The 12,103-nt window shown below is 40.6% G+C and overlaps 1 protein-coding gene across 3 annotated transcripts; it reads left to right on the top strand.

The window, feature by feature from the left end:
* The first annotated feature begins 6,471 nt into the window (after window positions 1–6,471).
* Window positions 6,472–9,034, top strand: LOC143881028 (NDR1/HIN1-like protein 13). 3 transcript variants are annotated; one of them, XM_077384017.1, is made up of 2 exons: window positions 6,472–6,574; window positions 7,704–8,525. In XM_077384017.1, exon 2 carries the CDS (start codon window positions 7,720–7,722, stop codon window positions 8,458–8,460), a length of 741 nt encoding a protein of 246 aa, XP_077240132.1. In that variant the 5' UTR covers window positions 6,472–6,574; window positions 7,704–7,719; the 3' UTR covers window positions 8,461–8,525. The 3 variants fall into 3 exon arrangements, with proteins under 3 accessions (XP_077240132.1, XP_077240131.1, XP_077240133.1); XM_077384016.1 differs by having other exon boundaries at window positions 6,478–6,574; window positions 7,710–8,525; XM_077384018.1 differs by lacking the exon at window positions 6,472–6,574 and adding an exon at window positions 8,562–9,034 and having other exon boundaries at window positions 7,530–8,448.
* Window positions 9,035–12,103: the final 3,069 nt, after the last annotated feature.

The raw sequence follows: 12,103 nt of genomic DNA, 5'->3' as shown, positions 1-12,103 counted from the left end.
TATTTACAAAACAAGTCTGGCATACCATGTTCCTCTGTGTTTTCGTATTTTTTAAAAACAAAGTATAATTCCCAGTATTTGTGGGTTTAGATTTGATATTTAGACTGTTGAGTCACGTTGTTTCGTAATTGAATTGTTCAAAGTAGGGCTGCAACAGGGTCGGGTTTTTCAAAACCCTAGCCCAACCCTAGATCCCATTATCTCGGCCCTGACCCTCAGTCAGGGCCAAAAAACCTCAACCCATTGCCCGCCCTACAGGGCTCAGTGCAGCCCTGGGCCGCCCTGATTGGGCAGGGCCGGCCCTGATTGACCCTAGTGCAAATACCTGTTAAGAGTGCCAAAAATAAAGCAACCACATGTCATATAGAACAAAATGATCAATAAACAGAGAAAGGGAACAAAATAAGACAATGTGAATTCATCAACATGAAGAGTAAACAGAGACAATTAATAATAATAATCTAAAGAAACATCAATCCAAGATAATAGAAAACATTAGCAAAAGAAACATGCACAGATGGTTCAACTCTATAATAGAAATCTTAGGGTCGGGCCGGGTCTCGGTGACCCGAGGCATTAACCCAGAACCCGACCCGAGTCAGGGTCTAAAAAATTAACTCTGACCCGCCCTCGGGGTTGGAAAATCCAGCCCTGACCTTGTTCGGGGTCAGGGCTGACAGGGCCAAACTTGCACCCCTAGTTCAAAGCATGAACGGAATGGATTTAGGTTGTCTGTGAGATATTATGCTCTTTGCATGTGAAATCCCAACAGTTGTGTACGGAACTTGCGAAACTTTTTTACGGCAAGCATGGATTTTATGTTACAACAAAAAAGGAAAGATGTTACGAATTTTTTGAACGATATTGCAGTATTCCCGATTACTAGGTAAGCAGTTGAAAGATATGAATTGCTTGATACTTCAATATCCCCAACCACTGGGTAAATGGTTGAAAGATAGGAAATGTTTTATACTTTGGTATCCCCAACCATTGGGCAATGGTTGAAAGATAGGAAGTAACTGATACTATGGTATCCCCAATCACCGGGCAAGTGGTTGAAAGATAGGAAAGGTAGGAATAACGCCCCGCCAAAGAGGGCACTTGACTGCCGATCGAGGTGGTGTTCACATGACTCATGGTTCGGGCCATGAGTTGGTCTTGCATGTATGTATTGCATAGTTAATGATCAGATATGTTGCTATTGCTTATTTTAGTAGCCTTGGTACAGAAGGATTATCATATGTTGCAGATATGCTCTATTCATATATCCTGTTTTATATTCATGCATCACTGCTTATTATTTAGGGAAAAGTGATTGTGAGCGGCCCCTCATATAAGCTTATATGAGGTGACCGCTAAAAACATGGTGGGCCCACATTTTTGGGGTGATCCGAACCGGTCATTTGATAGGCCCTGACGTAGATAAGGGGTGCCCAAAAATTTAGCTCCATAGGATCATCCCAACCCTTCGTACTGTGGAGGTGAAAGAGAGGAAAATGGACGGGTAAGTGGGCAAATTTATACCCGCCCATTTCCCCCTCTTTCACCTCCACAGTACGAAGGGTTGGGATGATCTTATGGAGCTGATTTTTTGGGCACCCCGTATCTATGTCAGGGCCTATCAAATGACCGGTTCGGATCACCCCAAAAATGTGGGCCCACCATGTTTTTAGCGGTCACCTCATATAAGCTTATATGAGAGGCCGCTCACAATCACTTTCTCCTATTATTTATTGTTATATGTTTTGGCCTAGTATGCGCAGACTCGCTAAGAGTTTCCATACCGCGCCACTTAGTGTTCAGCTCACTCCATTTTAATAAAATTTTTAAGTGCCAATGGAGTGATTCGTGTAGGACTTAGAGGATATCCGGTGACAAACAGGATCACGTTCTCGTAGACGTTCCCCTTGTTTTCTTTTTGAATTCAGTAAGGGCCCGTTTGGATGCCGAGAAGATTTTGATTTGGATTTCTCACATTTGCAGTCCTTTTTGCATTGTAATTTGGATCGGATCAAATTCTTGGATTTCTAATTCAGCATCTGACAGTGAAAAAAATCAGATTTCTAAGTTTTTTGTGGAAATAAGAAATTGGAAATTCACAGATCTGGGAGTTTCCTTCACCCTCTTTGCTCCTCGATAGGGTTGCAATTTGGGTCGGCTTTTACCCGGCCCGCATCAACCCGACCCAAAAAACCCATGGGTCGGGTTTAAAAACGGTGGGTCTTGGGTAGGACCGGGTTTGGGATTTAAAAGCCCGAGGTATTCTCGGGTAGGGTCGGGTTTAAAGGCAAAAAAAACCCGACCCGAATTCCTGACCCGACTTTCTTTCCATTTTTCATTGTTTTTTAACCAAATGAGATAAGCTTGATAAGTTAGGAAAGTAGAAACTTCCTGCCAATGCGTGGACTCTCTCTCTCTCTCTCTCTCCAAGGTGGGGGTCTTTTCACGATCTTCAAAAGTCGTAGTCTCATGAGGAAGTTGAAAGCGTTTAATCAGTAATCACCCCGTCCTTTCCCTGCGTTAAAATCTCATAGCCATTTTATGTAGATAAGGTTGATTTGTTGATGAAACCCTAATTGGGATTGGATTCATGAGTAGCTTTTGAGTCAGATTTATTCATGGATATTAGATATGGGAGTTGGGTTTTTGAGATCTCTTGGAAACTATGTTATTTGGGTGATTGGATGGAGCATGAGCAGGTAGATCGATGGAATCCTATTTAATTTCTCTATTGGGTTTTGGAACCTTCAAAGTTTTTCATGGAAAGATGGGTATTTTAAATAGCTAGAATGCATCTTTCATATGCCTTGAAGTTCAAATGATTTGCATGCAACTTTATTTTTCTGTTTATGCCATAGCATGAATGGAAATATGTTCTGGCAGGTGTTACACTGAGATTTCAAAAAAAAAAAAAAGGATCTTCAAAATTAGATTTAAGACCTGGACTGAGAATATGAACGCAATCACATTTTTGTTCATCTGTTTTCTTTTCCTCTCCTCTCATTACATAATACATATAATGATATTTAGAGATAGAAATTCTATTGACCTAAAAAGAAGGCATATATTTTACCGGCTTGCAATGTGGGATATTCACATCAAGGGAAAAAAATCTCAGTATTGTATGATCATATGTATTGTACTCTGCATTTTAAACTTAACGAATTTTATCGACAATGTTGAAAAACCCGGCCCGGCCCGATTCGACCCGACCCTCAACCTCTCCCCTCCACTAGGAAGTACCCCCTTCCCTCTCTGCCTTCCTCTACATGACCTGCCAGGTCTATTCAATTTGTATTCAAAACTCCGTCAAGGTAGAGAGGGATGGGGTCCCCATCAAGTTCGCTAATGACGATAGCAATTTGGAAGGAGGCGACTAGTCGCTTCTGGCGAAGCAGCGAGTTGATGAGCAAAAGCCTGTAATTGAACGAGACGACTCCCTTCCCCGCAACCCCTGGGCGATGTGGAGAAAGATGACGACTTACTAATAGGATCGGAAGAACCGGAAGACTGACTGGTTGGCTCACATAAGACCAGTACCAAGGGGCGAAAGCCCGATCCAGCAATATCGCGTGAGTGAAGAAGGGCAATGCCGCTTGTAAAGCTCTTTCGTCGAGTGCGCGATCATGACAGGACTCGAGTCTGATGTCTTTGCTGAGCCTACAAGACTACCACCCGAGAGGTCCCATGACCACCGCATACCTTTGCTTCCCTTAGCTTCGTTCCGCGCTCCAAATCCAAATACAAAATGGGAGGTATCCAAACGGGCCCTAAGTGTTTGGAGATGAGAAATTGAACTATGTAATAATTTTTATTTATTTTTAAATGCTATGTAATAACTTTAACTTTAACTTTAACTTCTTGGATCTATGGGTTGGGTTGAAATGTTGGAGAATTTAACTTTTCTTTACTATGGTAGATGAGACCTGGTTGACTATATTGATTGAATGGAAATGATTAGAATTGCTCAGTAGGTTATCCTTGCCTGCATGTAGATTTTATTTGCAGGTATGCGGCACTGCTTCAGTTGGAGCGTGACAATTGAAGTATTAAATGAGGACCGTTGTTCAAAATTTTTTTTCAAACCCTTACTTTGATGGCCATTTCCTAGAGAGCTATGTCAACTGATTTAAGCATCTAATAATTAATTTAGTCCAATTCTGCATTTATTATAAGGTATTAGAGAGTATTAATTATCAAGTAGGTATTGTCAACTTTCGCCACTTACCTTTAGTCACGTGGTACTATATTTTTTGTGCACTACATTTTATGCTTGTCTGGCTGGCAAGAAAAAAACTCGACGACCTTCTATTGTCACTGTCAGACAGAAATATTCCTCACTATTCCTCACTGCATCTGTCATTTGTGCCGGTGACATTCCATACTAGAGTCCAAAGATACTGTGAACATTACAACGATTTCTACTAAAGTGACGGAGAAGTTTTTTTTTTTTAATTTACTTGCATACTCTATGCTCGAATAGAGCATATCATCTGACCCTTTTCTAACTCATTGATTTAATGGACAATTCCTTCCTTACTGATATACCCGGCAAAAAGTGACCCAAACCCGCAGGTCCACTCAGCTCACCCGTAATTTACGGGTTTGGGTCACTAAATTAGTGACATGTTGAAATTTGACCTAGCCCGGCCCTGCCCTTCAAAACTGGGCATGGCTAGGCACCTGTAAAAACCCAAATGATCGAGACTTTATATGGTGTAAGCCCTTATAATCCCGTATTTTTTAAAAAGTATTGTACGGACCACATCATAGGATGATCTAAACCCGTCCATGTGATGGAACACAACATAAGTAGGTTGTGCCCCAAAAACCATTTCCGTAGGATGATCCTAGCCCTCCGATCTATAGAGGTTTCCATAAATAATAATATGCAATTCCTCTATAGGTCAGAGGGCTAGGATCATCCAATGGAAATGATTTTTTGGGCACAATCTATTTACGCTATGGTCCATCACATGGACGGTTTGATCATCCTATAGCGTGGGAATATAAAGAAAGAAAGAAAAAAGTGGGCGACCCGCAGGTCCACCCGGCCAATATGGGTGGGGTCTGGGTTCACAAAATAGTGACCCATAAGACTCCGGATCGTTTGTGACCCAGCCCGTACCACCTGGACCCGTACGGGTTGGCTGAAACCCGGTCCTGCCCACCCGTTTAGCAAGTCTACTTACTCGTGACTTTATTGGATAATTTACGAAGAGCCTTAATGTGTATTTATATAAAACACCATAGAAATAAATATAGAAAGGGATCATGATAATAAGGTAAAGCGATAAACCTAATGTGATATAGTTACCTAATCAAATCAGATTGGCTAAACTAGGCTTAACCCGTCTATTGATCTTGTGAAATCTAATTTTATCCTCGCCCATCCTATGCCTCTGTCACTTTGCCAAATTAAGTTTCTTTCGTTTTGCTTAGTTAAAGTTTCCAATTTAGAATTTCAAAGAAAAAACCACGGGGCAAGAACAAGCTGTCGAAATTAGGGGTGCAAGTTCAACTCGGGTAGGGATGGATAGGGTTGAGGCTAACCCTAGCTAGCGCAACCCGAGTTAGCATTCCCTAAATCCTCCGAGCTTTGGGTCAAGGATGGTCAACCCTACCCTAACCCACCTCAAATCTCTAAATCCTAACCCAACCCATCTAACCTGTTTTTCCCAAATTGGGTCGGTCTGGGTTCGTGTTCACCTAGGGCCAAATAGAAAAATACAAGGTAAAAGCATAACCCAAAGAAAATTAGGATAAAACTAGATGACATTGGTCGGGTTCAACTCGGGTTGGGTTGCCAAGGTCTCAACCCTAGCCTAACCCAAAATTAAATCAGGTTGGCTTTGTTTTTCCCAAGCCTAACCCAAGCCAACATGAGCGAAAATCGGGTTGAACCCGTCGGTTCGGGTTGAGCCCGACCCAAGTTGCATTGCACCCTTAGTCAAAATCCAGCTATATATTAACAGGAAAAACAAAGGCAAATGATACAGTTCGCACCTTCTTCTTCCCCGGTCAGCTCGCTTGTGGTGTAAAAGGAGCATGCATAAATACACTAAAGCAGGGTGGCCCAGAGAAGAAAATGGGGCGAGTATTTCACTTCCCTAAAAAAATTGGATGACGTGGAAAAATCTGGTGAGGGCGAAACTATTAAGAAACGAGGAGCAAAGTGGTAATCACATGGGCCCCACCGCTAAAACTGCGGTCACTCCTTAATTGATAGGGTAATGATATATTCGCTCCCTTTTTTTTTTTACTTGGGACAGCCATTTCTAGTGTAAAAGATTAATCGTAAATACACTAGAAGAGGCTGTCCCCAGTAAAAAATGGGTCAAATATAGCACTTCCTTATTTGAGAGAAAACAGAAAAGTAAAAAAGCGTTTTGGAATCTTTCTTACACCGTTTCGCCTCGTAATCACTTTTCGTGCCATTAATCGTTCTTCTGTAAAACATTCCCCCCGGTAGATTATAAGTACACAGACACTGAAACTTTTGCTTCTAAACAAACCAAAGTGCCAAACTAGAAAAAGAGAGAAGAAAACAGGGAAAATCGATTCCTTCTTTCAGGTTCGTGATTTATTCCTTCTGCTATCCTATTCCTTCATATCTTTAGCCATTTTCTGGATTTCTAGTGGGGATTGGTTTGATTATAGAAACTAGGTTTTCAAGTTTCTTGTCTACTTATTTCATCATTTTCTATGCCATTCTTGTTATTTCGAATTTTTTAGCTTATGAAGAGGAGGTTTGGATTTCAGGAACTATGGTTTAAACTTGCATGCCTGTAATTTTTATCTTCATAAATGCAGTTCTTCTTGCTTCTTGTCAAAGAGATTCAATATGGTGTGAGCCTGTACATTTCAGTATTTTTCAAAAAGTACTGTACAGGACACCATTGGATGATCCATCCCAAAAATCATTTCCATAGGATGATCCCAATCCTTCCATCTATAGGGTTTTCATTACATGCAGTATCATCCAATGGAAATGATTTTTTGGCATAGCCTATTTACGTTGTGACCCATCAAATGAACGGTTTGGATCATCCATGTGTGTGCCTTATAGTACTTTTTGAAAAGTACTGGACTGACTATACAGGCATACACCATATAACATCTCTGCAATGGACGGTTTGGATCATCCTATGGTGTAAGCTCGTAAAATGAGAAGATTTTATGTGTTGTAAGCCGGTAGAGAACTTATATGATACCCGACCGTGAGATTACAAAGAGTAGAGAGAGAAAACCATCCCGGTCCATTATTTTTCATAAAGTATTGTAAGACACATATAAATAGGTTGTGCCCAAAAAATCATTTCCATAGGGTGATACTGCATGTTATGAAAACACTATAGATCGAAGGATTGGGATCATCCAAAATGATTTTTGGGACACTCTGGCAGTCTGGCCATCAAATGAATGGTTTGAATCAACCTAAGTTAGTCCATATGAGGTGCGATTAAGTATTTTTCAAAAAGTACTGGCCCACTATAGGATGATCCAAACCGTCCATTTAATAGCCCTTGTGTCCCAAAAAAATCATTTTCATAGTACATAAAACATTTCCTTTCTCAATTAAAAATCTGAAGCTAGGATGCTATTTGTGCCAAATAGTTGGTGGCATTATTGTTCATATATCTGATACATGAGTAATGGTCACCTCTTCAAAATCCACATTAACACCAACTCTTGCCACAAAGTGTCAGATTTCAGGCGATGGCAGACAGAATCCACCCTGCCCGTGCCGGAAACAGCAGTCATCAACCGAAAAAATCCAACCTGGCGCCGGGAACTTACGTCATTCAAATCCCCAAAGATCAGATCTACCGTATCCCCCTGCCGGAAAACGATCACCGTCACAAAACCGGCGGCCGTAATTCCTGCTGCTGCTTCTGCCTCTCATGGATCTGTTGCCTCTTCTTCCTAATCCTCCTCCTAATCGCCCTCGCCTCTACCTTTTTCTACGTCATTTTCCGCCCAAAACTCCCCAATTACTCCATCAACACACTCTCCGTCAAACCCTTCAACCTCACCTCCACCGATCCAACACTCTCGCCGGAATTCCACGTGGCAGTTAGGGCAGACAACCCTAACAAAAATATCGGCATTTTCTACGTGGATGGAAGTTCCGTCACCGTCTCTTATTCTAACGTGGTTCTGTGTAACGGCGTTTTGCCGGCGTTCTATCAGGGAACTAACAACGTGACGGTTTTTAAGACGGTGTTAACGGGATCGGGAATCCGTTTGTCTAGTGTGGTTCGCTCGACGTTGGTGGGGGAACAGAAGATAGGGAGGATTCCATTGGATTTGGATTTGGATTTTCTCGTTAGAATGAAGGTTGGTGCCGTTAAGACTTGGACGGTTACCGTTAAGGTTAGCTGTGATCTTACCGTGGATAAGCTAACGGTGAATTCGAAGATTGTTTCGAAGGTCTGTAAAGTTAAGGTAAATCTCTGACTGGGTTTTGTTATGCTTTGTTATACTCAATTTAATGATATATACAGAGGATGATGTTTTGATAATGAGACGAACTCACCTTGTTTTACATTTTTAACCAGCTCTAAAAGGCTATTTAGGATTTCCCAAAAAGCTCTCAGCAGCTAATCATAGAAGTCTAAAACAAAGTGATGTAGTCCAGGATCTTGCCCAAGATTTTGCAGATATGTACTACCAAAATCTTGAGGATGGGAAACCTGCAAGATTACAAGTTGGTGTTGCTAAGTTTGGGCCAAGTTTTTGGAAATAGTAATCAAAGTGGGTAAATGCTATTCACGGCATGCATTTCACATTGCATGAGGTGGCTGTTTTGTATCAACGTTGCTATGGAAACCACAAAGAATTCGAATATGGCTTTTAAATATCATAGGGTAGTTTCTGTATTATGTGTCTTCTTTCTCATTGAGAGAGATTCTTGCCTTTATTTCATCTTGGCTATCATATAGGTTTCTTTTATTTTGGTTATTTTTGTAGGGAGTGTAAGAAGAAAGATTTGGAAAGATACTTTTGTGCAGTGGTTGAATAAAATGTTAGCCTCACGGTTTGGAAGGGAGGAGAGATGAGATTTTTGTGTTAGAAGTTCTTGTCCCATTATCAAATTATGATCGTTTGGATATCAGCTGCGTTTAATTTTTTAATGTGAATGGATATGTCCAGAGATGTTTGGGTCCATAGTGTGGTTAAATGCAGATGAGTAGGAATGGGTATATTAGGTGGGGCTAGACATCTTTACCCAAAAAATCCGTTCAGGGTGGGGCTAGAAAGAGAGTGGGGCTCTGGAGTGAGAGATGGTTAGGTGTTCTCTCTGTCTTAAGTGTATCCCAATCTCTTTAGGATAGCTAGGAAAAAAAAACTGCCAAAGTCCATTATTAATTGTTACCATACTTTAAATATAGTGTGGCATGTGATGTAGAGTTTTATAGGAGCACTAGTATTTCATCCCATGCTATTTGTAAATTGGTGGGCCCCACCCCATAATAAATGTAAAACACTGGCCCCATCCCATCAAAAGGGGTAAAATGTTGGGCCCCACCCTATGCATGGGTTTGGGTGGACATGTGGGTTCACCACATCAAATCATGAGGCGTAAAATAGTGGGCCAATTCTACCATAGAATGAAGTGAAAATAGTGGGACCCACAATATGCATGGGGGTTTGGGTTGAGGTGGTGGGCCCACCAGATTAAGGGTAAAACTGTGGCCCCCATCCATGTTATTATGCTTGAGAATAAAATGTTGGATCCTACCCTATCAAAACAAAAACATAATGTCTAAATAAAAGGTTTTCCAACAAAAAATTTCTTGGAAAAAAGCGAATGACAATGGGAAACAAACTGCTTAGTATATATTATAGATAGATAGATTAATGACATGTTTTGTAAGCAGGATTATTTTTTTTTTTTTTTTGCAAGAAATATTAGGTTATCAAGTGGTGACAGAGGCTTAGGCAGCGTCGGGGATGAAGAGATATCGCATGAATGGAGAGCGTAAGGGGTCAAAAACAAGTGGAAAATATATTGTATTTTATTTGGAATTTTTCTTTTCCTTGTTTTTCAGCCTTTTCTCACCCTCTCCTCTGTTCTCTTTATTCTTTCTTTCTCACACCCTCCCTAGCCGTTTCTCACCACTAAATAAATTAAAATCCCATTGAAAAAAATTTCATGGCAGCCAAACATGACCTAAAGATCATGAATTGTCCGTTTTACTAACCTTCTATGTTGCTTGGAGGATGTATTGCTCCATTTCTCTAGATAGGCTTGGTCTATTTAGGTTTTTGGAGCATCCATCCATAATCTATTTTCCTTGGCAGTATTCGATCCTCGCCCGATGGGAATCAAGATACATTTATATGCAAATTTGATTTCTGTTCGTCGACTTTATCCAAGACAATGACGCTTTTACCCAAGACAATGAGGGGTTCTTACTAATGAGGAAGAGAGATAGATAGAGAAAAAGGTTCCAGGATTCGAACCTTTTGAGGTCTAGCTAGTAGAATCAACAGTGAATAAGATATTGGATAATTCCAAATCTAGTGGTTCTTATGGGTTTCGATATCTCTTGAGTCTTCTAACAGCCCAAAAAACACATACATGTACATTGAGATGTGGAGCAACGTAGAGTAGTGAAGTTTTGATAATGCTAGATGTAGAAATATTTGGGTTAGATGATGAAAAAGATGGGTGTGGTTCTAGTTAAGCAAACTTACAAGGATAAGGTGACCCATGTATGATCCTTTTTTTTTTTTGGGTATCCCCACCCTTAGGAAAACATTTAAACTGAGAAAGATGCTGCTTAAAATGGAATGAAGATCGAAAAGAGTATGAACCCATGTTAAGGCCCTGTTCATTTGAGCTCATGACAACCGATGGTGAGCCCCCAAACCAATTATTGGACTCAATCGGTTGTCAAAATCTCATACTAACAGGGCCGAAGTTTTGATATTATTAGGCACTCCCTAATAATAATAATAATAATAAGGATTTGTTATGGACCATCGGAGAAGGCATTTCACGGGCCGGCTGTTGCATGAGGGAGCAGCCACGTAGGCTCACTTTTCAACAGATTTCGTCTTATCCATGAGGTGGCTGATATCTCATGCAACAGCCGGCCTGCGAAATGCCTTCTGCGATGGTCCCTAGCAAATCCCTAATAATAATATGGGTATTGCTAGGGTCCATCGCAAAAGGCATTTCGCGGCTGCGAGCTTTGTCACATGTCAGACCAGCCACCACATGAATGAAGACATTTTCCTAGCAAATCCCTAATAATAATAATACTATTTATTTGTAAATAATGGTCATATTAGTTTTACAAATGATATAGTTAATGGCTTCAAAGAGGTCATCATATGACATTTACAGAAGATCAAATTCAAATAAACTTTGGCTACTGATATCTGCACGACCATGTTTAATTTGATAACAGGGCAAACTCACTTTGTTTTACACTTCAGATTGGCTGCTAGCTGAGAGCTTTTGGGGAATTGTAATAGCCTTCCACGGCTGCTCCACTGTCAAAACATGGGTTGTGTGGATATCAGTCCCGTAATCTTATCTGCTTAATTACATAAATTGACTAGTCGGAAGAACTTTTGCAATGATGGGAATAGTTAGTGTTTGGCTTTGTTTTTTGAAAGGGAAAGGAAAGGACATTGACAAACTGTTTACGTTGACAGATCATGTCTCCACGCCAACTTGCCTTTTCTCATGGATACTTTTTTGGTAGCTATGCTATAGTCAAGGACATTGAACGCTTCATTATCATGATGAGGAATTGAAGATATGTTCAGTCGATCTCTATCTACGAACCCACATTAGTGTTAACCATAACCCATTCGTTTCTTTGTGGGTAAACCTCATTTAAAGTAAGGCCTAAGAAAAGGCATGTGGTCCTTTCAATAGCTATCAATGATGAAGTGTCAAAACACATCGTGGCCGTTTGTGTCTAGGGAAAAATGTTTTCAGGAAAAAAAGGTACTCATAGCTATCTATGAAAAATGAGTTAGCCAAACGCTTGGAAACCTTTTATTTTCAATTTTTTCCTTGCATCGAAAAAACCCACATCTTGTCTCCAATTAGTTTGATGAGCAGTGATTATGAGCCAAT

This window comes from Tasmannia lanceolata, unplaced genomic scaffold (genome assembly GCF_043159265.1).
Source record: "Tasmannia lanceolata isolate RefF3 unplaced genomic scaffold, GAP_Taslan_0.1 ptg000007l, whole genome shotgun sequence".
Lineage (NCBI taxonomy): Eukaryota > Viridiplantae > Streptophyta > Magnoliopsida > Canellales > Winteraceae > Tasmannia > Tasmannia lanceolata.
Note: the sequence above shows the minus strand (reverse complement) of the source record. Positions and strands in the feature narration are given on the sequence as shown.